Source organism: Meriones unguiculatus, chromosome 8, assembly GCF_030254825.1.
Source record: "Meriones unguiculatus strain TT.TT164.6M chromosome 8, Bangor_MerUng_6.1, whole genome shotgun sequence".
In the NCBI taxonomy this organism is placed as follows: domain Eukaryota; kingdom Metazoa; phylum Chordata; class Mammalia; order Rodentia; family Muridae; genus Meriones; species Meriones unguiculatus.
This window is the reverse complement of record NC_083356.1, coordinates 13,077,720-13,104,356: the sequence shown is the minus strand read 5'-3', so window position 1 is coordinate 13,104,356 and position 26,637 is coordinate 13,077,720. Positions and strand designations below refer to the sequence as shown.

Genomic DNA, 26,637 nt, shown 5'->3' with positions numbered 1-26,637 from the left:
GGAGAAGATGGGGCTTTTTTCTCTGGCATGGAGGCCTGGGGAAATTGGGTAGCCATGGCCACAGGATCTTGGAGGAAGTTGGGCTCAGGCTCCAGAAGAGACATACAAGAAAGACAGCAACCCTCTGCTCACTCAGAAGACCCCAGAGTTGAGACAGAGGAGCCCCTCTGAGCAGCAGCCATGACTCACAAGGCTGATGCAGGCGCACAAGTGTATCGTTAGTTCTCTCTTTATATAGACTCTGGTTCTAGAAACAACTTAGCACAGCCAGCCGGCCAGGGCCAGCACACTGATGGGCTGGGTGGGGTGGACTATTTACAAGCCCAATGCAGGGCTGTACCATGGCCGCATCCCTAAACGGCTCAGCCATGACACCACAATAAGTTAGAGCTGGCCAGGCGGGGCGGGGCGGGAGCTGTACACACAAGTGCTGGGGGCTCAGGGCCTCAAATACTGTCGAGGGCCGGGGCTGTAAACATGGCCGGGGCGGCCCTGCCCACCCCTAGTGGTCTGTAACGACTGGAAGCAGAGCAGCCCGGGCAGGGCCGGGAGGGGTCAGGCATCCGACAGGCAGCTCTGGATCCGGTCCACCCACTGCTGGGCTGAGGGCACATCCTGGGCACAGAAGTTGTAAACGCGACGTGTTGTCTTCACCTGGGAAGAGCAGGTTACTGACTCCGTGAACCCTTCAACTACAAGCCCCTTGTCCCAGTGTTCCCCACCCTTTGGCAGAGGCTCACATCAAAGAAGGCCTTCTCGTCAACAGTCTTAGGGGCACCTATGGTGGGTGTGCCAGGTGCCACAGCTTCTACCTCTGCCAGGTCGATGACACCCTTGCATTCTGTGTCCACTCGGTGGTCATAATAACGCAGCTGGGTGAGAAGTGAGAGGCACAGTTAGGACAGGCCTATCTTCTCTCCATTTCCCTTGTCCTGGCATCGTCAGTCACTCACCTGGTGCTTGGTCTTGTCTAGGACAAACCAGCGGGCTTTCCAGGGCTTCATGAAGGCCCCTTTCTTGTATAGGGTGCCCTCATAGGACCTGCATTTGTATCAGAATCAGGGCCAGGTTAACTATTAGGTGGGGGACCACCCCTAGAAATTAGATGAAGGGTTGGTCCCTCTACATGCAACATGTGACAAGACGCTGGGTCCCAAATCCCAGAACTTTAAGGGTATTGGGGAGATAGTCCCACGTGACACAGATACCTCCAAACAGGAAGAATACTTAGCAGTCAGATCTGTGAGGCAACCAGAGTTAAATGGCTACTCCAGGCTCAAGGGAGCATGGACCCTGGCTGGCCTCAGTTTCATCTAGCGGCAGTCTTATGGGTACCCCTTGGCTCCATCTCAGCCCTGCTACAGACACCAGTTCTACAAACCCAAGGCTCTTTTGATGCTGACCTATGCTTACTAAAACCTCAAAGAACCTAGCCCCATTTGAAAGTTATGTACATGCAATTCCCAGTCCAGAAGTAACTGTGTAGCAGTAGGAGCTGCCTCTCACACCTGTTCTCACTCTCAGCTGTCTGGAATTGGCTGTACAGGGTGCTGGTGCTCCGTCGGGCAGCCTGACGAGAGCTGGATGTGGTTGAGCCGCTGCTCTGGTCACTGTCCAGGCTGAGGCTAAGAGTAGAGCCCACAGGCCCCTCCTGTAGATAGACCCCTAGCGAACGGCGGTGGTGGGGCACAGCTGACACCAGTAGTGAGCTAGGGGTACCCTGAAGGAAGCAGAATGGAGTTTATATCAAGGCTAGGCAGCCTCCACCTCCCAGCAGCCCGCATACCTGGTGTTCCTCAGACCAGCCTACCATCCCCACCCACTCACACGTCCATCTTGTCGGCCTTCAAGGCGCTGCGAAGCCTTCACCCGGTCCCACGTATCTTTCCAGCGTTCAGGAGGTCGACCTAGCTCTGACTCCAATCGCTGCAGCTCCTGGGAAGAATAGGTGAACAAAAAGAAGAACCAGAGGCTGGAGAGATGGCTCAGCAGTTACAGCACTTGTTCTCACAAAGGAGCTGAGTTTGATGCCCAGCATCCATATGGTAGTCACAACTATCTGCAGTTCCAGGGGATCCAATGCCCTCTTCTGTCCTTTGTAGGTACCAGGCATGTGTGTGGTACATTATACATACATTCAGGAAAACATTCACACACATAAAGATTTTTTTTAACCTAAAAAATATTAAAAGATAAACATCAACAAAACAAAACAGAAACCCAGACTGGGTGGGTGCAATGGCTTAGCCAATAAAGGCGCTTGCCACCAAGCCAGCCAACCGAAGTACAATCCTTAGGATCCACGTGATGGAAGGAGAGAACTGACTCCTGAAGCTGACCTCTGACCTTTCACACACACACTAAGTAAATGTAATTTTAAAAAAGTTAAATATATCTAGGCCAGGGATGGTAAACCACTTTAATCCCAGTACTCAGGAAGCAGATGCAGGCCAGTCTCTCTGAGTTACAGGACAACCAGGGCTATATAGCAACACCCTATCTCAAAAGATAACATTATACGGTTCACAAGGGTATGAATGAGCACTGATTTTAGAGAAAATGCAAGCCAGGAAACAATGTAATGATATCTTGAAACTGAATGTAGTATGTGGGCCTAATTAGCATTCTCTTAATGAGGGGCCAGGGTGGGGCTTGAATGTGAAAAGTTGTCACATCTGAATTTTAAACTCAGAGAAAATGCCCTTCGAAAACAAAGGCACATGGCCGAGGGTAGCACAGCTCAGAGGTCCACTTTGTGTGTCCTGTGCACAAAGCTGGATTCAATAGTCAGCGCCACCGAGTGACTACAAGGAGGGGCAGGTAGGTAAAACCAGGCACGGCTTTCCATGTCCTTCTCCTACTCAGGAGACTAAAATAAAAGGAACACTGAGCCCGTGAGTTCCGGGCCAGCCCAGGGAAACACAGCAACACCGTATCTTTTAAACGTAAGAGTTGGGCACGCTAGTTTACAAATATAATCCTAAAACCTAGGAGGCTGAAGCAAAAGGATCAGGGAGGAGCTCAAGACCCTCTTTAGCTACATGAGCCCTGTCTCAAAGAATAAAAATGGCTGAACATGATGGCATATGCCTTTAATCCCATACCTAGGAGGCTGAAGCAGAAGGATTACTGAATTTGAAGCCAGCCTGGAATAAAAAATGAGTTCCAGGTTAACTTTAGGTAACACCCTTAAACACCAAACCAAACGCCCTCAAAAAAGGAAGCAAACAAACAAAAAAACAACTTAGATACAAGGGTATGTATGGCTCTGTGGCAGAGCACTAGCCATGTACATGTAAGTACATACAGGTCCTGGGACTGATTCACTTATCTACAGCACCACTAAGAGGAACAGAGGGCTGGGGGCACAAAACCGAAGAAAAGCTGGAGGGAATGTGTGATCTGCATTACAAGACAGAGTAAAAGTCCTCAGACTGAAAGGAGCTAGTATCGGACTAGATATACACAGAAGAAAAAAAAAAAAGATTATTAGAAGCCAGACCTGGAGTATGCCTGTATTCCTAACTACTGGGGAGGCTTCAGGCAGATGGATCTCAAATTGTAGCCAGCTAGGATAACTTATACCTTGTTTCAAAATAAAATAAAAAAAAAAAAAAATTAATAATAATAACCAAGTTTCAGCTATAGCCCAGTGGTAGAACACTTGCCTAACATATATAAGGCCCTGAGTTCAATTCTCAGTACTGGAAAAGGAAAAAAAAAAAAGATATAATGGGATTGGCAAAATAGCTTTTCTATTTTTTAACTTCTTTAAAACAAAGTTGCTAGAACAAAAATAAAATAGTAGGTGTGTATGCCATAGGAAAGCTGTGTGGCTCCAAAAACATCAGATCAAGCCGACTCCTCTAATCTCCGAACTATCATTTTTCGCACCTTCATTCACAAAATTACCCCAACCTCTAAAGCATGCACACCCACACGGAGGCAGAGCGGCGTGCGCATGTGTGCTCATACGCACGCACGCACGCACGCACAGACAGGCCCCCAGTGTCGGGGCAGCACACACCTCCAGGAGGCGTGAGATGGCATCAGGCTGGACTCGAGGGCGGCTGTCATAGCACGGCCATACCACACGGCGCCTGCTCTGGGGAGCACCTCCATCAGGCCGTTCCTCTTCTGGAGGCTCAGGGGGGCCCTGGGCCAGTTCCCAGTCATAAGGGGGTCCCTCAGCCAGCGTCTCCTCGGTGTAGAAATCCCAGACCTTCAGATTGGACACGTTGCTGTAGGGCCGCAGCACCTGGGAGCAAGCAAGCCATACATTCAGAAGCTGAGCCATGCTTGAGCTGCTGCCCCAGGCTGGCCCCATTCACCTCCGTGTCCTCGGGTGCGTATGTGTAGTTGTAGAACATGGGGGTCTTCTTGCTCAGCCGGTCCACATACTCCCACACAGACTTGCATGCCAGGTGGCTCCTGCGTTCACCCCTCTCCTCGTACAGTAACCCTACACGAGAGGAGCACTGAGCTTAGGGCCCTCTGGCCCAGGTAGTTACCCCACATTTCCTTCCTCCCTACATACCCATCTCAATTCGCTCATAATCAGAGTCCAGCAAGAAGGTCCGGAAACGGCGGGATGCATGATGGTAACCGAGGAACTTGAGGTAGAACTGACTAAACTCAAACTCCATAGGGAACTGTAAATGGACCTGTATGAAGTAGGGGTCAGGGGTCAGGAGTCCGGTTAGGGGATCCTAACTCAAGCCTACCTACATGGAAACCCACCTACCTGGTGTACACAGTCCAGGAACTGCAGGAAGACAGGTGTGAAGCCACTGCTCTGCCCAGCTGGGGTGTGGGCCCCCCGGTGGCTGAATCGATGGCCAAAGGACAGCCATTCCTTTTCCACTAGCAGGCGAAAGCCCTCCAGAGTGCGGTAGAAGGGGTCTGAGAGCAGCTGCACCAAGGACACCACCTGCCAGCACCACCAGATGTCAGGAGGGTCCAGAGGCCCTCCCCAGCCCTGCCCTGCCCTGCCCTGCCCTGCCCTGCCCTGTTGGAGGTTGGTCTGACGCTAAGTAGTCTGTGTAAACCTGCCTAAGCCATGATCACTGAGCGACTGATTAAACAGTCTAGACCTGGGCAGGGCAGAATGGGGTAGGCACAGCTAAGGTTCTCAGGCTTTGGAGAATCCCATGAGGAATCACGGAAAGGACAGAACAGATGGGAAGAGAGGAAGGAGGAGGATGCCAGGATGGGTTAGGCTGGAGAAAACACCACGTGGGCAGAGGAAGGACTCCAATAACGGCATGAAAAGGCCCAGATGAAGAGTATAAGCAAGTGCCATGGGATCAAGGATGAAAGGTAGTCCAATTTAGGAGGATTGAGGAAGAGGGCATTGAATGGGGGCTGGGAGATGGATGATGAGGATATTGAGACATTGTAAGTGAAATATTTGCTCTGCCCAAGATAAATAAGGCAATTATAAATCTAACAGGTATCTGTGTCTCGTTACTTGTGATGGCGGGTTAAATAATACCGCTGTGGTAATCTTAGGGTTAATAATAAACATTTTATAGCCCAACACCATTTTATTTTTAATTTACTACAACACGCCACACACATACCTGAGTGGTGATGTCCCAGCCATCCTCCAGGCTCACCAGGACAGAGGAGCCCGAGTCTAGCAACTCCACTACCAGCACCGATATCTGCAGCAGCTTGTGTATCTGCATGGACAGGCAACCCTTAGACACTACAGCCACTCAGGCCCCAGAGGCTCGCACAGCCACAGAATCCTTGTGAGGCCAGCAATATCTACGGCACTCACTGCTGAACACGTTCTGTTCTGCTCTGGATACGCTTGCACGTTTCCTCCAGCCTGCCCACCCCTCCCAGAACCCCCATGACAAGGGAGGCAGGCTCAGAAGTCCCTGTTCCCTGTTCCTTTGCTGGGTGAGGTAGTGGATGCCTGTAATCCCAGCACCTACAAGTGGCACAAGTTCTAGGTCAGCCCGTGCTACATTGTGAGACCCTGTCTCAAAAAGAGTAAGTCCCTGCCCTTCAGATGCACAGCAGTCCCCTCCCTAAGCACACTAGTTTTCACAGGGCATCACTGACACAACACCCATTTCCATTCTCCGAAAACAACAAAGCAGCAGAGAGCCCTGGCCCACAAGCCAAACGCCACACGGGACTTCAAACTCCCTGAGGACAACAGACTGGCTCCAACATCTCTTTCAATGTTGGCCTACCCAACTTCCTTCCCATAGGCCCAGACTATCAGCTGCCTCCTAGACACCTGACACTACACAGGAAGTGGCCATCACCTCCTCCTTGTACCCAATATGTCAAACAAGCAAATCCAGACCTAGAGGCTGACCTAGCACCCAGGTGGGAAGAGAGGCAGAGGCAGTACAGAGACCTGAATTAGCCATTCTGAGTCCTCCAGTGAGCGCAGAAAGGAAGCTGGGCTGGGCTCGGTGGCAGGGCAACCAGGTGCACAGGCCTTCAGCAACTTCTTGAAGCTGGCTTTCACCTGCCTTGCCTCAAACACCTCGATAGGCACCAGCTCCCACTGTTGCAAGGGATCTGGACGTACGCCCTGGAGGAAGGCCAGAGAAGACTGTGAGCCATGCCCAGCCCTGTGCTCCCCACTGGCCCTGGATCTCTGCTCCGGGTACCTTGAGCTGAGCTTTGTCACCAATGATGTAGAGGGCTGCACGCTGTGGCCGCAGAAAGCCAGAGTCAGGCGGGGCTCCATTGGTGTGTGGGGTACTGAGGAGATCTCTGCCAGCCAGCCGAGAGCCCACATCAGCACCAAGCCCACTGCTGCGACCACTGGCTCGGACACTGCTCCATTTACCTGCAAAGGAGATATTAAGTAAGCACTAGGCTGAGGGCCGGGCATCACTTACCTGGGGCTGGCTGGGCCTGGCCTCCAGGGAGGGGACTGAGTTTCCAGGCAGGGCAGAGTGGTCGGCAGGCCATGAGAGGGAGGAGGGCTGGAACACACAGATGCTGAGGCACACGGGGTTTGGCCTGTGTTAGTGTCTGGACTGGGATCAGGTGCTGGGCAGGTAAGTAACTAGGGCTAGGAGGAGTCAGTCGTGCTAGTCTGTCACAAAGGGGCCGTTAGTGCCGGGTGTGGAAGGAGATATTAGTGCCCAAGACAGCTCGACTCATCCTAGGGGCTATCAGCGCCAGGCAAAGAAGAGCCGCAGTACGGTACCTCGGGACGCAGTCCATCTGGAGGCCGAGGCCGCCAAAGGGTTGGACAGCGTGGTGACCCTGGCTCGGGGGCTGGGCACTAGGGGCACAGCAGAGAGAAGGCTCAGATTTGGTCCCAGGCCTGGGCTGTTAGAGGCTCCCACCAAGCCCCACTCCCAGCAGTCGGCAGCAGGATGGACCCTTGTCTGGTCCAGGCAAGGGTCCTCCCCACCAGGGGCAACTAGGTATAGAGGGTCTCTAATGCTGGGAAGGGTCAGGCTTTAGAATACTGGACTGTGCTCCAAATGGCTCAGAGAAACCTTGTCTTCGAATCTCTCCTAAACCCTCTTCCTTTAGATTAAGCCAGGGTCTGTCTGATAGACAATTTTGCGAAGTGTTCAACATACAACCAGGTAGTAGCCTCGCCCAGAACAAAACACAAGAGGTGCCTGAGGCAATTGGAAGAGGGAGAGAGAAAGAAGAGCCAGAGGAATGGGAGAACAATTTAATCCAGGACACAGGCAGATCTGAGTCTTAGGACTGCACCAGGCAGAGTTACAGGCTGTGACAATGTAGCAGTGTCTGGGAGAAGCCTGAGTCACACATCAGATTTACCTGCCTATGCACAGGCCTAACACAAGAACAGAAAAACACCATTACCCCATCCAATGCAGACATGTCTATGGCCAAGCTCAAGGACAACCTTCCATCTTCTGACTTCTCTGTCAACCCTACATTACAGGTGGCAGTTACGCAACTCGTAGTACAGACAGCCTGTTTAGGTTGCTAGCTGAAGATCCAAGTAGGGCTGAGGGAAGCCAGACTCCTGATCATCAATGGACAGCCAGGGAGAGCAGCCCTACACTGTAAACACTAGCATAGGAGAAGGCTAAAGCGATGGCCTGGGGACACTAGGGAAGATGCAGGCTCACATATTCTGAGGGGAGGATGCTGCATTAAGGTGCCACTCAGAATTTCTGGCAGAAAAGCAACCGTAAAACTCATTCACACAGAAAGCAGGTATTCTCAGGGAACTGCAACAATGGGTCAGTCTGGCCTACCCATCAGACTGGCATCACCTGGTAACCATGACAGCAGACTTGCTGCCCTGTCCTAAGCATCAGCGGCCAGCCAATGTTACCAAGAGATGAGGATCACTGGACAAGCACTGGTGAATACAGATGAGAACCATAAATTCAACAGGCAATGAAGAAGCCAGGAATGGCTACAGAAACAGGGAAGGGTGCCGGGGCTTGGTGGCACACTCCTTTAATCCCAGTGCTTGGGAGGCAGAGGCAGGCAGGTCTCTGTGAGTTCAAGACCAGCCTGGTCTACAAAGTAAGTTATCAGGATAGCCAGGACTGTTACACAGAAAAACCGTGTCTCAAAAAAACAGAACAACAAAGAGGGAAGGCAGATAAGGGCAGGCAAGAACAGACTTGGCCTGGTGTGGTGGCGCACACCTTTAAGCCCAGCACTTGGGAGGCAGAGGCAGATGGAGCTCTGTGAGTTTGCAACCAGCCTGGTCTACAAAGCAAGTTCCAAGACAGCCAGAGCTACAAGGAGAAATCTCAAAAACAACAAGAAGGAACAATTAACCTTAGGAACCAGATAGACAGACAGACAGATTTTGTTCGCGGAAAGTACTACCAGCCTAAAAACCACCAGTACCACCATGCTCTCAAGAGCTAAACCCAGAAGAAAAAGTGGAGCCCCACAACTTCAGAGGGGGTGGGAGGGACTAGAGGTTAAGGCCTGGCATACAGCTACCACCTTTTGGACACACAGGATGGACTGGGGCAACTTACTTCAAAGTGACATCGTCTGTAGCCTATGGCAGATGCCATAGCTACTGCTGAGACAGATTTCCAGACACAAGGATCCAGCTTGACACTGACTGGCCTATGTATGCAAGTTGGTGACTAGAGTTGTAAGCCAAAGAATCCACTGCTAAGGATCCCAGCATCTACCAGCCACACCATGAGAACAGGACAGACAAGAGCAGTGCTCATAACTCACAGTTCACCTGCTACCCACCAGCCAACACATGGTTATCTGCCCTCAGTAGTAAGTGTCGAGAGCATACGCATGGCACCACTCAATTAGCACTGCCATCTAGACCAACTGTGAAAACACAGCCCAGCCCAGACCTAGTGCTGGGCAGCAAGTGCCAGGCAGCAAAAGAAAGGGACTCAACTAACAGGCAGAGGCACACACCTGACCTCTGGGCCTCCTTCACACAACTGACCCAACTCCTAAGGACCGAAGGCTCTGCACTCAATTATGATAATAGCAGTTCTCAGGCAGAGAACAGTGTGTGTGCCTCACAGGCAGAAATCAGCATGGGAAGGTGGCGTGACACCCCTTCTAGTGTGTTCAGGTGCCATGATATCTGTACAGGGGAGAGGATGACAAGGACAGTGAGAACAATGCAGACAAGACCCAAAGAGCCCGGGCAGAAGAGCATGAAGGCCAATGAATGGGCAAAGTGGCAGTTGGAAGGGGACAGGATAGAGGAAGGATAATAAATGAGTTTAAGGATGTTCCAAGGGCTGCAGGCATCAGCAAACACAGCAAGGTATGTTGGACCTAGAGGCCTCTGGTGGGTATGCTGGTTTAAGGAAGGTGAGGGAATGGACAGCTTTATGGTCAGAGGAGACAGACTCTCAGGACACTCACCTGGTCTGGGCAGTATTCCTGCCCTGTTCCAGAACTCGGAGAGGAGTCTCTCTCTTTGTCCCATACCCAATACCCGCAATCAAGCCATTTCTGCTCCCTACTGGCTAGCCCACCATAAATGCTGCCATAGCCCCTCAAAGTCCTCTTTGCTCTACGGCCACCATTTACCCAAAAGCACCCTCTCACCGTGACCACCCATGTGGGCTGAGGAGAAGCTACTGAGTGTGTTTCGTCCTGACGAGTCAGCATAACGGGGCATGGAGCTGACCACAGCCTGCAGGTACTTCTCTTGCTCCAGGCTGCTGGAGTCTGCCTGCGCCTGACCTGAGAAAGGAGAAGCTGGAGCTGAAGGAGGCAGAGATTGGACAGGCAGGGTAGGTAGACAGACAGAACAGGGAAGGAGTACCTGGAGAAGGTGTATTCTGGGCCTTGAAGAGACCAACAACACCCTTGCCATGCAGGCCACCAGAGCGTAACAGCACAGCCTTGGAACGCCCACTGCGCCAGCAGACTACAGGGAAGCGGTTTTGGCGGTAGCAGCGGGATACACGCTGCAGGGCATTGTCCTGGATGCTCTGGGGAACAATCAGCAATCCTGGATAGCTGCAGGAGTTGGAGGTATCATGAGGGCAGTTCTTACTTTTACCTTTTTTTTTATTAATTTATTTTTATGTGCATTTTGGTGTTTTTACATACATACACACACATACATACATACATACATACATACATACATACATCATGAGGGAGTCAGATCCACTGTATTTGAGTTACAGACCAGACAATTGTGAGCTGTCATGTGGGTGCTGGGAATTGAACCAGGGTCCTCTGGAAGAGCAGCCAATGCTCTTAACCACTGAGCCATCTTTCCAGCTCTATGAGGGCAGTTCTAAGGCCTTGCCCCATGCCTACCCACAGAGCCTTATATAGAGTAAGAAGGGCCAACATCGGGGACACATGGAGCAAAGCCATTGTGGCTCCCATGTGCTTATCTGGGTGCCCCCCAAACCTGCAGCCCAACCCTCTATCCACCTCCTGTCCATGTTCCCTGTTTCTCCAGGGTCCGTGTCTGGGACCCATGTCAAGAAGGGAAGATGTCCAAGCACTGCCTACTACCCTAGTGAGCCCTGGAAAAATCTTGCTGGCGTGTCCTGGCCAGCCCTCACCTGCGACATATGGCATACATGCGATTAACAGGAGAGATGCGAAAGGGCTCAGACTTGGCCCGGCTCAGGCTGCTGCTCAGGGTACCTAGTCCAAGGCGCTGGTAGTCACGGCAACACGCCCGCTCCACCAGGCTGCTCATGGTCATGCGGTCAGAGGGCTTCAGGGCTGAGGACGGGGTCAGTGTGCTGGGCTCCAGCTCCTCTGACACTGTGCAAAGAGTATAGCTGGGAGTCAGCACCCCAAAGCCACCCACTCCAGGCCCCAGCCTCCATGGGGTCATGGACCCTGCTCCCACCTGAAATCTCGTCCTCCTGGTCCTCAGAGGGTGGCTGGCCCCGATGCTCCCAGCCAGGGGGGTTATATTTCTTCCGAGTAACATACTGCCGCCCGATGGTCTTCTTGGCATTCTTCACTAGGTTCCGGGACAGGGTTCTGGGATGTGAAAGTCCAACAGATATGCGAGGCATGAAGTCCAGGAGAGCATGCTAGGGGCACGACAAGTACCCGGCGGCCCTGGCTCTGCGACCCAGTTCCATACCTGAATGAAGGACCCTTGTCCTTGGCGACCCGCAGTGGTCGGCCAAGAGGGTAGGCTGAGCCGAGTGTGAATGCGAAGGTGCTCCTGATGTCTGCTGGGTACCGAAGCTTGTGTAGCTGCTTTCGGAAGAGCTCCGCACTGTCAGATCCCACCTCCTCATCAAAGGCCATTTTCAGCAGCTAGGTCAGACGAAGAAACCCTTAGGGCTCTACGTGGCCATCAGGCCCCATCCTAATCAGATAGTGCTCATTTCTCAAAGGCTCCCTTCTTATGGCATGCACACCACAGAGTCAGGCCAACTTTGAGGAAAGCCCTCATGTCCACGTGACTCAGGGTCCGATGTGCATAAACTGTTAAGTTTCAGTGGCTACTTGATGAGGTCTCAGCTGAGACAGTACACTCAAAGCTTGGACCCAAGGATGAAGACAAAGACACAGAGGCCACTATTTCAAAAGGTCAGGTGACACCAAGTTGAGAGCCAATGTGATGACCCCAAGTCAACAACTCACTGGCAGGAACCCACTTACAGGGCTCCACCTAGCCCCAGTGGACAAGAGCTTACACACCTGGAATGTGCAGGAACGAAGCTGCAGCCCGTCCTGCAGAAGCTGGTCCACAGGGGTCTGCACACTAATGCGCTTCTCCTTGGTCAATGCAGCCACGGGGAAGGAGCGGACTACCACCTGCTCCCCCACTTACACAGGCCAAGCAGAATCATGACGGGAAGGGAGAAGAAAAGGACACATATCTCAGGGTACCGGATATGGAAGTCTTGGGAGGGTTTAGGGAAGGAGCATACAAGGGCCCATCTCCCATAGCGGTTGGATTCTTGGAGAAAAGGGTAGGGACAGGTAAGTCTTCTTTACTTCAAAGAGCTGGGGAGGCACAGAAAAAGGTCCAAAGGCTTACCCAGGGGGTCAGTAGGCATCCCCGTGAAGATGACGCGGTATGTGGTAAGGAAGACAGCGCCCTCGGCTGGGAGTAGAGCAGGGCCCCCTCCACTGCCCCCTACACCCTCCTCACGCCCATCTGGCAGCAGGTACACTCGAAGGCCATCAAGGACACACTCCTCACCAGGCAACAGGCGTGGCCTCAGCAGTTTAGGCTGTACAGGAAACGGCAGAAATTTAGAACACAGCCCAGGCCTTTGTCCCCACAGCTGGTCAGCCACTGCTCACCTTCTGTATGGGGGGCAGCCTCTTGCTCTCACGGTGTACAGCCTCCAGGGTCTCAATGTGCATCTGGACAATGTCTAGAGGACAGCAGGTCTTACACCCTGGGCCCCTACAGCCACCCATCTGAAGAACAGTGCCGTGCCCAATACCACCATACCTGGCACCATGACATGCAGTCCCTTGAGGTGGTCACTGGTGACCCCACTCTCTGTGCAGACCTTGTCCACAAAGCGGTTGATGAAGCGGACCACAGTCCCAGCCACATCGCACGTCTCTGCATCTTCAAAGCCGCTCTCTGTGTCATAGCTCTCAGCCACACTGCCTGCCATGCTGGGCCAAGAGGGGGGTGTGGGTGTCAGCACCCACCCCCTCCCACGGTAAGCCTTATCCCTTGGCCCAGGCCTCACCACTGGCGCCACCCCACCTGTTGGTAACTAGGCTGTTGCTGGCACTCTCCAGGTCTCCCAACCCTGCTCGCTCCCGCAGCAGCCGGCTCTTGCTGCTGTCCAGAGGCAGCAGAAGGTAGCTCATGCGGTTGGCATAGTGGATGGCCTGGCTGAACACAGTGCTCTCCTCCTTCTGTACCAGCTCTTGCTGCTTCTCACGGCTCAGGGTTGGCCACAGGCGCCGCTGCTCTGAGGCCACATCCAGGGCAGATGGTGCGCCATCCTGAGACTGTGCCTCCCCAACCTCCTGTCATGGCACCACAAGAGTAAGCCAGGGCCACGGTGCCTGCCCCAACCCAGCTCAGGCCCAAGGAGCCCTGCGTACCTGGGAGGGGCTCACTCGGTCATCAGAGGGCTCCAGGTAGAGGGCCCGGATGTGGGTCTGCACATCCCCATAAAACATGGCCTCCCAGAACTGCGGGGTGCTCCACACCACATGCTCCTGCACACAGCTGTACGCAAACTGTGTCACCCCTGGGCTCAGCTTCTACAGACATGAAGTTCAAAAGGTCATGAGCACATGGTCAGCAGACTGGAGAGGAGACCGACCCCCACCTAACGGCCAACACTTACCCTGCAGAAGGCTGTGACCAGAGGCAGCAGTGCAGCTGCGATGCCATGCTCATCCAGGGAAGTGCAGTCCTGCGAGGAGGGCCGTGAGCGACAGGGAACCCTTACTACAGAGCATCATATCCAATCCCACCTCTCTGGCTACCCCAGGCCAGCATCTACCACCACTGCCCCCTGGAACTGTTGCCCAGGTTTCAAAGTCAGTTCCAACAAGGACTCTCTTCAGATCCCCATTCTCCATCGAAATTGGACCTCCCCCAGCCCATCCCATGGAAGAGACCCCTACATCCACTCTTCCCTCATGCAATACCACTGGTAAGATGAGGGCCAGCCTCACCTGCAGGCAGCAATTCATCATGCGGACCACAAAGTCGAACTGCTGATGGTCTAGAACCGCACGGTTCTGCTGTACATGCAGGTGAAGCTCATGGGCGAGGCAGCGGCGGGCAGCTCGCCCCTTCAGGGCCCTGAGCACAGCTGGAAGCGACTGGAGGCAGAGACAAGAGGAAATGTGTAACAGAAGGCAGCACAGCGGAAGTTCTCAGCCAGAGTCAATGTGAAGGCAGCCAAGCTCAGGCTCCGAGCACAGAAAAGACGAAAGGCCAATGTAAGTCAGGTGCACCCAAGCTCTGGGCTTCACTGACCAAAATCAGACTAAATCCTCCAGCAGACCCAGCAATTCCACTAAGGACAGTTCATGAGGACAGAGACACAAGAGATGCAAGGTTCCCAAGCAAGTGTGGACATGGTACTCTGGAAGAAGACCCCACAGAAACGCCACACAAATGTCAGTAAGACCCCAAAGGTGTTCATGAACACAATGGAGGGCAGAACAGCATGCAAGACTGTTATTAAAGCAACATAAATGCAGACATGGCGACTTAGGTCTGTAATCCCAGCACTCAAGAGGCCGAGGCAGGATGAGAACAGTCAGCCTTGCTTATATGGTGTGTAGGCCAGACTGTCTACTGTTCCCCCAGACAAAAACTCCAAAAACCCTTGACATGTAGAGGCCTACACTGTACACAGAGTATACACTATACTGCTGTCCACTCGATGAAAGAGCGCCCTTCTAGCCGCCCAGCCACTGCAGAGGCTCAGCATCTACTACACTAGAAGACAGAGCTGAGTCTCCTGAGAGCTGCTGCCCCGGCCCAGATTAGAGGTTCCACCCAACAAAACTCACCTTCTTTGCCTCAAGCATTTTCCCTTCAAACACATAGGAGATGCAATTCCGTACTACCTCCAGGCGACGGGCACTGTTGATGTGAGGCCCACTACATCGCTCCAGTATGGCCGCTAAAGAGAAGGGACATGCTTACTTCAACTCCTGGCCCCATACCCTTCCTAAACCAGCCTGCCTTCCCCCTGGAGTTACGTACTCATGGGGGGCCCTGAAGGCACAGTAGTCCTCCTCTCAGCCTTGACAGCTGGGGGTGCACCCTGCATCTTGGCCGCAGCCTGGTCCACAATCCACTGAACTGTGCCCTCATCTAGCCGGGGGAATGGCCGGTGGGTCCGCCGCAGGTGACTGGCTTCACCTGGCCTCTGCACTTTGTGCATTGCAACAGCTGGGTATGGGTTTTCCTGAGGGAACACGGGCAGGCATTGGCTAGTGGACCAGAACCAAAGTGGTAGCATGCCCTCCATGTCACCCACCATACATTCTTATAAAGTTGCTCCGCCAGTTCCTGGACATGACGCAGGACACGATGTGGATGGCTCTCGTCTGCTCGCATCCGTGCTACCTCATGAGCCACCAGCTAAGGGGGAAGGAGGCAAGGTGATAAGAGTCAGTTGAGTGGGTTGGGGAAGGGACAGGGAGACAGGCAGGGGCAGGGCTGTACCTCATCAAACAGGTCTGTGGATCGGTAGGGGACCCCTCGCTCTGATACAAAGCCTGCAAAGGCCATGCCCTCCAACACCTTCATCAGAAAATCATCCTCCACCAGCCCACGCTGGCCTAAGAACGCTGCCTGGGGAAACAGCAGGAAGTTAGCTCCCTGTGGACTCTTGGAGTCAGCATCAGCGTCAGCGTCAGCGTCAGCCCCAGCCCCAGCCCCAGCCCCAGCCCCAGCCCCAGCCCCAGCCCCAGCCCCAGCCCCAGAGCCTACCTTATGGAAGCGAATGACGGGTTCTGGGTGGATGCGCACAATGTGCAGGCACCAGCGGTAACCCTGCAGGAGCTGAGCAAATAACCGCAAAAAGACAGCACGGAGCTCCTTGTCCTGGGAGAACAGGCCATTGCAGGTGAGAGTCAGGTCCCAGGAATCATTCAAGTACTTCTCTCCATTCCCATTCACAGCCAGGCACCACTGCCACCCCCTTTGCCGCTCCATATAATGCTCCTTAGCCAAGTGAGTCCTAACGTGCAAGAGCTGTTTGTTCCAGGGCCCCTTGATTGGTTGGTTCACTGTACTGACTGACTTGGGCACAATTAACACACCTAACTGCCAGTATAGCTCCTTTGCTCTCAGGCTCCTTCCTGCCAAGGCAACAGAAGCCTGAGGTCAGCCTGGAGGAGGGCTGAACGTTTGAGCACCATTAGCTTGGTCATTAGAGGCACTGGAATCTCCACACCAAAGCAGTAGTGACCCCACCTGCATCTTGAGGGAGGAAGCAGATGTTGTAGGAGGTGGGAAGGCAAGGTCAGCCAACTCCAGCTCTGGATCCAGGACCTGTGGAAAGAGAGGGGAACAGGGACAACTGCATGATGACCTTAGGCTCTGGGTTCCCTGGCTGGCAGGTGATGGCTCCCACAAGCCCAGCTCCAGCCCCACCCTGTTCCCAACCCTCACCATGCTCAGAATATTGTGGGTCTGGCTTTGTAGTGGCTCTGGCAGGGGTGGAATGTGCACACACTCAGGGACTGTCACCGTCCCTCCATCAAGATCAGCAACAATCACGTCCAGCTGTGCACCAGAGGGAGCAAGTGGTGAGAGACCAGCAAGCCTAGGCAGTGATGCAGACACAAGGCACAGCCCTTACCAGCTCCTGAGTCTCTGCCTGGAAGGCTGCATTGACCCCAATGATGAAAGGCGTGGGTGTGCTGAGGACTTCCAGCAGCTGCGCCGGCAGGATGGGCACGTACGTGAAGCTGCAACAGGCCCAGAAGACACTATAAGGCCCAGAGGACGCGGGGGTAGGCAGAGGGACCAGGAGAGGCCAGGTAGAAAAGCACCTGTATCTGAGAGGGAACAGCAGCGCCAAGAGGCCCCTGCAAGCATCGGCAAGACGTTGGTAGCTCCTGGACAAGAAGAGGACTTTGTGCTCGGTAAGGGCAGCACAGAACAAAGACAGCACATTGGTGATGCCTGAAGGAAGACGACAGTCTTGGTGAGGGCCCATGTCCCTATTCCCGTATACAGGGAGCACCCACACCTCTGACCACCGGTCCCAGGGCAGGAAATTGGTGCGGGCTAAGAGGCAGTCTCACCCAGCTGGCGGAAGAGTAGGGCCACACTACAGCGGCTGACAGGCAGTGAGTCTACCAGTGGAGTCTGAATGACCTGCCGGTCACCAGCCCCCAGAGAGATGGTTCTCTGCAGGAAGAAAATGACCAGAGCTTAGCAGTGTGGTCAGATGTATCAGATCTGGACACTTGGCCCCAGGTGAGCTGACAAATCTTGAGATGGGACTGGCTTGGATGACTGGAGGGAAAGGTCACACCCTGCCTCTGTTGGCTGAACAGTGCTGCAGAGAAAACTCAAGGTAAGGGGGGCTGCCTCTGATCTGGGTGGGGGCAAGGCCTGAGTGGGCAGAAGAAACAAAGAATCCATACCGCTCCTTCCTCAACAGAGTCCAGCTGCACAGGACAGACAGACAGAGAGACACTATTAGACACAGGGCACACAGAAGGAGGCAGACAGATACACGAACAACAGCATCCAGAGACAGAACACATCCAATGATCAAGAGCATAGAGAGACTGAAGATGCACGCCCAAAGGTACAGGTACAAAGCCTAGTAAGTGGACAGGGCTAAGAAGAGATGACAAAGGATGGCACCAAAAGCAGAAGGGACTATCTAAGGCCTTGGGCTGTATGTGCTCAGGCAGCCAGACTACGAGTGCCCAACAGTGCGTACCCTATCCTCGCCTCTTGTGACTGTAGCAGGAGGGCCTGTGGCCATCCAGCTGTCTCCAAGACCCACCTGAGATCCCCCGGCCAAAGGGACAGTGCACGTGAGCAGGTTCCCAATCACATTCTCGAGGCACACGTTCAGGCCTTCCACATGGATAGCATAGATGAGACCAAGACTATTCTGCAACAACCAGATAGGGAACAGTGGTACAACTGACAGGAATACCCCATGCCCTGCCTCACTGTTATGGTGGCCCGCCTCACCCTGAACACTTCTGTATGGTCCAGTCGAGACACCAGCACCAGGGTCTTTGGAGCAAAAAGCTGACCAGGCTGGGCTGGTGCTGTGGATGACAACCGTGCCTGGCCTCCTTCATCTGCTTCTTCCTCCTTCTCTGCGGCATCTTCGGTGCACACCACTTCCTGCAGACAGAAGCCCATTCTCCTGGCTCTCATCAGAATCATCCCGTGAGACCAAGTGAAGACAGAGGTGACTCAGACCCAGCCTTCCCCAACAGGAACATACCCCCAGAGGTAGAGCAAGCTGGCCATGGCCCAAGGCTCAGCTTCACATGTTGCACACCAGAGCTTACGCTGACCTGTGTGGACTCCACTGGCTCCCAGAAGGTCAAGCAGGCGCAGTAGTGCCTCTCAGAGTTGATGTCAGTAAGAACGGCCACAAAGAAGGTCGGTGGATTCCTCTCGGGACATAGCTGCCACCCACTGGGCTGGCAAAACTGCAGGGAAGGATCAGCCTTAGTGCCTGCCCCCACACCTTCAGTAAGAACTAGCCCCCTTGTCCCCACCACCTGCCCTCAAGCATCTGCACTGCCAGGGCCTGGAGGCGCAGGGCATACGAAGCACCTTTTAGTTACCTAGGGAACACCTTAACCTCCTAGCCTCAGCCCTCTTGGTGAAAGGAGTAACAGCGCTGGCCTCACCATCTACGGTGAAGCCTACAGGGGACACAGTGACATGAGCAAGACACCCTGCCTGTCAGGCCAGCTACCCGCAACAGCAGACCTGACATCCCCTTATGCTAGGCCTCCACACTCACCAGCTCAATGCCCTGGGGGAAAGGGTTGTCCTCCCAGTCCTTCTCCGGGAAGCGCTGCAGGATCTGGCCCTGGCCTTCCCCACTCCCTGAGAACAAGAGCAGGTGGTCAGAGCACCCTCTCACAGCCCACCCCCGAGCCCTCGTGCTGTCAGGATTGGCCCAGGACGGAAACAGCTCTTTCTCATCTGGCACCAGACCAGTCTAGGCTCCTGGAGCTACCATTTCTCTAAGTACACTTCTGGGTGGGTAGGCCACTGGACAACTGCAGAACCCAAGGCCAGCATAAGGAGGGTAGAGGAGTGCCCAGGCCCTTCCTTCCACCTAGCAGCCAGCCTAACCTTTCATTCCAGCTGTACCGCTCAACACCTTCCCCGACTGCCAACCTGCAGCTTTAACCCTCAACCCCCGACGTGGACAACATGCAGACAGTGGGCATGTCTGGATATACGGGGCATGTTTGAGTATCTAGTGATCCCTGTCACCTGTCTGCCTGGGCCCATGCTCACACCTGTTATCTGTGTGGAATTCAAGCCTCAGCTCCTCTGACGCTGGGGGGTGGAAGCACCAACCACAGCTCCAAATTGCTACCTATCCGCAGTACCTCAGAGACAGTTCCTCCCAGAGCACAAGTCTCAGAAGACAAGAGTTTAGCAAGTATCTGCCCCTCTGAACTCTGGATCTCTCAAACTCCCTCCATCTGTACCAGCAAAGGAAATGCTTCTAAGTACAATCTATGTAGGCGGGGTGAAGTTCCCTGCCTGGGGCTCACCCCTCCACCGCTAAATCAGGAGGCAGAGTGGCAGTAACAATGATGACGTGGGATGACGTCGTTTGCCTCATATACTCATGGAGATGGGACATGGTAAGGCAGTGATTCTCAACCTTCCTAATACTGTGACCCTTTAATACAGTTCCTCATGTTGTGATGACCCCCAACCACAAAATTATTTTGTTGTCACTTCATAAATGTAATTTGGCTACTGTTATGAATTATAGTGTAAATATCTGGTGTGCAGGACACTGATATATGAGCCCAAAAGCGTCTCAACCCACAGGATGAGAACTACTGTGATATGGAAAGAAAGACAGGCCTCTCACATCTACAACTCCAAGATCCCAGGGCACAGTGCCCCCTCATCCTTTACGTGGACCAGCCGCAATGCTGACGCTCCCACCAGTGGAGCAGCAGAGGCAGACAGCGAGGGGAGGATGCAAAACATGGAAACTTTTCTAGGATCCTCCCTGCTCAGCCCTAAGTTCCAGAAACTTCAGTGTGCAATGGGCCTGCTAGGCTACGGCCTCACATCCAGCCAGCCTGGTCCACTTGAACACAGTCATGCTGAAGCCCTAAACCCACACAACGACACACAATTCCCAGGTCCTTTAAAAGCAAAGAAACTCAGCTACAACCATGGGAGACCACCCACCCCTCCAGAACCATGAAGAAAACACCAAGGATGTGAACACTAGGAAGGTTGCTGCTAAGCAGGAGGTGGTGGGGTGCAGGGGCCTATTATGACTCAGAAAACCTCAGCTTCCTGCTCCCCTCCTCCTACCACCAATACTCTGTAGGCGACAGGCAACAGACAAGGAAGGGACAGGTGTCTGATGGTGTCATGCCTACCTACATACACCCACGCACATGTCCCACCAAGATAAAACCCTCAGGGGGTCCCTCAGGCCCCACCCTCAACAGGCCTGGGCAGTCTACGCACGCTGAAAAAACACATACACACACACACACACACACACACACACACACGCACACGCACAGGCACATATGTACATGCACAAGCACACACCAACTACCCCCACCCAGTTGTGGCTCCTCCCCCCACCCACTCAAGCAAGAGCCTCCTTGTGCTCGGCCCTAAACCACCATCTGGGCCCAGCCCTGGCTGGCACCCAGGGCTCACCCAGTTCTTGCCACGAGGCAGCAGGCGGAGGAAGGAAGGGGGGTATGCAGACAGGGACCGTAGCCTCTACTCGACAGCCTTTCCCCGAGGCCAGGAGGGCTAGTAGCCTTCCAAGGGTTGTTTTTAGCAGCCTCTCCTCCCAGGGGAGTTGGCACAGAGAGGAGGGTCACCATCCATTGACAGCATCCCTCATCCTGTGAAATGTTAATTCCCACTTCTCACTAGCTTTAAAGTCTTCTGAGTGTTCTACAGTCTAAAGAGCTCCTTTGATGAGACTCACAACCGCCTCATAAAGATAGACGGGTAGACAGCCCAGGATTTGACCTTCAGGGTGCAGTCTAATCCCTTCTCCTCTAGGAAGCTTGCTATCTACTCTCTATCTAAATCTGGGGCCTGTGGCAGGACCCTGAAATCCTTCCTCCAACAAGTATAAGACCCTCTCCAGGCAAACGGTACACCTGTAGTAGCCTGAGCAGACACAAGCTTCCATGCATGGCAAAGACTACAGCCTAATTAAGGCTTGTTGAATGCATGTAGTCAGCTATATGACCATCTTCCCACACCCAGCCCAACTCACACCTCACAAACAAACAGGTTCTACAGTCAGAAGCACAGAAAAACTTCCGGAGCCCTAAGGCACAGCAGGCCTTTTCAATAAGACCGTGAGGAAGCCTTCTAACTCTCTCCTCCGGCTTCTCTAAGACCCTGACCTTCTGATTTGCATTTGGGTAAATATATTCCTCTGTGTCTGTCACCCACTGAAGGCTTTTGGCAGCAACAGTAATCTACAATGGCTGTTCTTGACCCACCAAAATACTATCCACTTTGAGTAGAAAAGAGAATTAGCACCCATCCTCCCTATCCCAACAGTACTAGGACTAATCCCAATAGTACAGCCATATATTACATAGGCTCTTTGGGAAGCCTATGGAGGATGGACACCAAGGCCCACTGAAGCAGAGATGGGAAGTCCCTCTTGAACCCACAGGCTAGGTAGGCTCACCCTAGGAAGACAGTGGGATTCCCGTACTCAAAGCACCTCAGCAACAGCTTCCTCCAGCAGCCAGGCCCTTGCAGGCTGGGGGCCTGACTGGCAGAATACAGACCATGTATTCTGTCATCTGCTGGCAGCACCCCATCACCAGTGCCAGGCTCCGATGCCTGGAGGGCCAGCCATGGACAGTGTGCACTGTGGGAAGGCAAAGAAAGAATAGCAGTTTCCCCTGGCTGACTCACCATTCGTGCTGGACAGCACCAGGTAGCCGCTGCCTCTCAAGAGCCCAGCTGTAGCAAAAGGGAGAGGAAACAAAAGAGTACTACCTTCCTGCTTTCCCACCTATCCTACCTCAACAGGAGGACATGCTGCCCCAGGCGAGGTGCAGCAGAGGACACGTGCAGAGGCGGCCTATAGTCCCAGCTGTTCTCCCTGACCTACCCCATCCATGAGCAGACCACAGCATTAATCCAAGACCTCGGACCCTTAAGCTCCCAGGGTGGGTGGCTGAGAGGAAGCTGCAGCCATCCCAAACAGCCCCAACCTGATCTAGAGGGAGGGCAGGGCCATGGGTGGGGACAATAGCTGGGGCCCAAGAATGTGGCCACCTCATTACCATCAGGGCTGAAGGAGGCCAGGCCATGGAATGGAAGTAGTTTTCTTGGTTGATGGAGATCTATCTCTTCCTCCCTAGCAGTAGTAGGAGGGTACTTGTCAGGTTTAGGTCAGGTAGTGTCTGATAACTGAGCAATGGCCAGGCTACATGCAATTAACTGACCACTTCTAGGAGCTGGGCAGGGGTCCCAAGCTAAGCTATCTGATTCTCATGCTAAGGAAGGTATCCAGTTTAGTGACAAGACAAGGTGCATACACAAAATGTTCCCTGATCAACAGGTAAGGGGCCTATGCTGCACCAGCTCGCACCCTCTAAACTTCATAGTGAAACCCAAAGTGAAAGGCTCACACATAGCCCAGGCTTTTACTGTCTGTAACCTTGCCTACAGGTCACCAACTGTAACCATTAGCAACCAGGATGCTACCTTAAGTAGGACTCTGGATCCAACCCAGACAGCTTTAAAAGGCACTCAGGTTCTACTCCAAGCAACTCCAGAGAAAGAGTTCTGATTAAAAACAAAAATAAGGCATCTTCTCTCCCTCATACCCCTTCACTTAAAAGACCCTGCATCCCTGCCCCAGTGTCCTAGGGCAGCCAGTACACAGCAGGCCCTTCACCTTCCTCAGAAACACTTCTCCAACAGTGGTCACATTTTGCCACTCAGACCTTAAGTAGATGTAAATCGTCTCCTTGGGCCTGTCTTGTGCTATACTTTCACATGTGAGTGCTCCTGACAGCCTTGTAGCAGCTTAGTGTGAGTCATCCCATCTCAAGATGAGGAAACTGAGGCACAGAGAGCACAATGACTAACACAAAACCAAGGATTAATAGAGTGACCAAGGGAGGACAAGCTCTTCTCCGTGTGGTCCTCAGTTTTGAGTCTTAACTCCTGGTACTCATATCCCTTGCCTTATAGCTCTACCTTCAGCCCACACCCAGAAACCCAATTCTGAGCTGGTTCCTGAAAGGAATGCCTTGAGGCTGAGCGGTTAGCCAGTGACTAGTCAACTCTGACCCTAGAAGGCAACGCTTAGAGGGCTCCTTGGCCTTCTGTTTCCACAGTGATGGATAATTTGAGAATTACTCCAGCACCATTCAGGAAAAGAAGCCACCTTAGTCCTCAGCCTTCTATTCTATCCTGCTCAGAGGTCAGGTGTGCATATCTCATGTGTGGCTCAATCAGTAAACCCAAATGCATCACAGCAAGCTTCTCATGGAGCCTCATGTCAGCCTCATACTCATGCTCAACTTTCACCCCACTGCCACTGTACCTCTGACCTGGCCTCTACCTACATTCTCTGCCTCGCAGGACTTTTTCACACTTCTCTAGCCACCATCCAAGTCCACTTTGTTCCCCTAGCCCTGGCCCAGGATGCAGCCCTAGACCCCTCAGACAAAAACAAGCCCACAGCCAGCTTTGTTTCTTCATTCTCCAGCAGCACTCCTGTCCCAGGTGGAGGAACCTCGCTGACCTTCACATATGCCTTGGAGCACAGACTCTCTCTCTCTGTGAGACAGTACAACATTGGTGGCAAGCCTCCTGCTCAAACAGGACAGGGGGATGAAGACAATGTGGTCTCTGCCTCTGAGAACTCCCTCTCTGGAGGGAAAGACAGATGCTTGTGACTGAGTGCCAAAAGACACACACTTGACTACATGAGAGAGCAGGGAGAAGTGGGTGCTTGGTGAAAGCATACTGGAGAGGGTCTGGAGACAGACATGATGATGAAGAGGTTTCCCAGTGGGCACAGGGTCCAGCATGTGGACATTAAACAAAGGAACAGTCTCTGTGGAGACTTAGCAAGAAGAAAAGCAAACAAGAAAGTTTGGGTCCTGAGTGGTGGCAGTGACAGCTGGACTGAGAAGCAACAGGATAACTGTGTGGAAGAGGTAACTGGAACATGGTAGGAGGCATTATGTCTAGGAATTAAGGGCTGCCTCATCTGGCCACAGTTGTCCCTAAGATACTGGCCCTCTGTAGGTGGACTCTGACAGCCAGAGTACAAGTCCCAGTCTCTGCTCCAGATCCACACTCAACTTCTCTCTGCCTGATTCTACTCTGAAGATAGGGCAACAGCAAAGCAACCTCAGTGGGCTATTGGGAGAAATGAGATCATACACACAAAGGGTTGTGCAGGGCCTGGCACACTGAGGACTCTAGCCAACACCCCAACACTGTTGTCTCCATGGCTGTTGCTGATGTCACTGTCAGGCTCTGTTTTCTCCTACCCCCTGGACTGAAGGGCTCTCAGACACAGGTGCTAACCCCAGACCAGGGCCTCCTAGACACGAGCACCAATCACCACACTGATCCCCCACTGAGGGCCTGGCTTTCGAGCACCAGGAATGCTCTCCTCTAAGTCTGAAACTTTCTTCTGAAGTCCAGTTCAATACCACCTCTCCATTTAGCAGTTTCTGAGCCCCTCCCCCTCCACTGCACCCCATCAATCGTGCTTGAGGTTTCAGACCTAGCACTGGGTCGGAGAAGCTGGAAAACCAACGTTCCGCCCCCCTCTCTGAAATTCCCAGACACAAGCCACCGGCGGTCGGCCAAGTCGGGGTGCGCCCATCCCACCCAACTTGGAATCGGGGAGAGTGAACTGCAGCAAGGCCCTTCCACCTCCCACGCCCCGGCGACACGACCCTGCCCACCTCGGAACACCGATGCAGGTGTCCAGGTGTAGGAGGATGGCTCTTACACAGGCCAAGCAATTCGGGGTCCTCGCGGGCTGACCCGGACGCCACCGTGGCCAATAACCAGAGGGCTCTTTTCGCAGGCCCTGAGAGCTCGTCCCCAGGTCCCGACCCTGCCTCTGGCCGGGTCTTTTCAGCCTCGAATCCTCAGTCCCAGACCCTCAGCCCCCACTTCGTCCCTCGGCGCTCAGACTCAGCACTCACCGCGCGGGTGCGGCCCGAACGCCACCAGCACGAAGTAGTCCGCGAGCCGCGCCATGGCAAGGGGCGCAGGCGGGCTCCACGGCTCGAGGATTCGATGGCGGCGCGCTCATGGCCCGGTGCTGGCCCTAAGCTGCACACTTAGGACACCCCCAGCCCGCTCCTCTGCGGCGCCTCTGGCCAGGGCTTCAGCCGCCATCTTCCCAGCCAGCCGGCCCGCCCGGGCGCTCCATGCGCCTGCGCAGTTCTGCCCCTCCCGTGTAGGCGGGACCTGGCACAGCGCGCTTCCATTGGTCCAGCCGACGTGAGGCGGGTCCAGAGAGCGCTGCCCCGCCCACTACCTTACTCTCAAGGACCAGAGCAACCCTTTGGGCGGGTGAAGTGGACGGCGGCCGGGGCGGGCCAGCTATGCTGGTCCCGCGGCCGACATTTCGACCTGAGACACCGGTCAGGACTAGGGTATACTTCCCGGTCAGGACTGAAGCCCCGGAATGAAGAAAGACCTGGACCTCCCCGTGGGAAACCCTAATCCAGAGGTTCAGGGGCGTGGTCCCGAGGCTCCAGCTCAGTCAGGCTGAAACAAGCCAGTGGAACCCAGGCCTTGTCCAGCTAGTCTCCCAAACTAGAGGACCAAACCAGGGGGCCAGGGCTTCGTCTCAAACTCTGCCAACCTCACAGTGGCCAGGGAAGAGACTTTACAGTTTTGTTTTGTTTTTAAGTTCCCAGTGCAAAAAGAGCCGCTAGATATTACCCCACGTGAGTGGATGGGAAGGCCAACTACTGCCTTAAACAAACTAACAAAAAAACGGTTTGCTGCATGTCCCAGTGTGGGTCACCTTCCTGGGAGGTCGAACCACTCTGGAGTTCCCGGGGTTAGCCAGACCTCTTGCCGTGATATGAGAATGGTAAGGGATTGGGCACTGTAGGGGAGGCGCTGTCCTTGACTAGGGAAGTTAAAGTGGAAGGACTGGGCTTGTTTGTAGACGAATTTCGTTTCTGTGGGAACTGAAAGACAAGCTACCCACTTGCATCCTCCCCCCTCACCTCCCCCACCCCTCGCAAGACCTGGAGAATGAATGAAACCCAACTCAAGAATGAGAAGTCCAGTCAGTAGTGAAAGCGTATAATCTCAGCATTTGGGAGGCTGAGGCAGGAGGATCATGAGTTCCAGTACAGCCCTCCTAGGCTTCTTTGGAAAACCTTGTGTCCAAATTAAAAAAAAAAAAAAAAAAAAAAAAGGCGTGAGGGCCTGTCTGGAGAAATACCTTAATAGTTAAGGACACTTACTGCAGCAGGGAGAACCTTTGTTGGATTCCCAGCATCCACCCGTTGTAACTC

General features: G+C 53.6%; 1 protein-coding gene across 10 annotated transcripts; it reads right to left on the bottom strand.

Moving 5' to 3' along the window:
- Window positions 1-213: 213 nt before the first annotated feature.
- Sbf1 (SET binding factor 1) lies at window positions 214-25,552 on the bottom strand. 10 transcript variants are annotated; one of them, XM_060388831.1, is made up of 43 exons: window positions 25,303-25,535; window positions 22,031-22,078; window positions 18,879-18,964; window positions 18,421-18,558; window positions 18,086-18,244; window positions 17,892-18,002; window positions 17,521-17,544; window positions 17,176-17,281; window positions 16,921-17,053; window positions 16,728-16,836; window positions 16,538-16,651; window positions 16,340-16,417; window positions 15,854-15,967; window positions 15,587-15,715; window positions 15,404-15,502; window positions 15,122-15,326; window positions 14,926-15,038; window positions 14,077-14,226; window positions 13,743-13,811; window positions 13,495-13,656; window positions 13,148-13,416; window positions 12,881-13,053; window positions 12,727-12,800; window positions 12,458-12,653; window positions 12,115-12,242; window positions 11,549-11,727; window positions 11,306-11,442; window positions 11,010-11,217; window positions 10,250-10,446; window positions 10,030-10,167; window positions 7,187-7,264; window positions 6,639-6,820; window positions 6,380-6,559; window positions 5,583-5,684; window positions 4,745-4,930; window positions 4,538-4,664; window positions 4,332-4,462; window positions 4,028-4,258; window positions 1,828-1,935; window positions 1,509-1,720; window positions 954-1,041; window positions 741-872; window positions 214-654 (listed from the first exon to the last, which is right to left on the bottom strand). In XM_060388831.1, the coding sequence occupies exons 1-43, from the start codon at window positions 25,355-25,357 to the stop codon at window positions 556-558; spliced, it is 5,757 nt and encodes a 1,918-aa protein (XP_060244814.1). In that variant the 5' UTR covers window positions 25,358-25,535; the 3' UTR covers window positions 214-555. The 10 variants fall into 10 exon arrangements, with proteins under 10 accessions (XP_060244814.1, XP_060244817.1, XP_060244815.1 ...); XM_060388834.1 differs by lacking the exon at window positions 7,187-7,264; XM_060388832.1 differs by lacking the exon at window positions 17,521-17,544.
- Window positions 25,553-26,637: the final 1,085 nt, after the last annotated feature.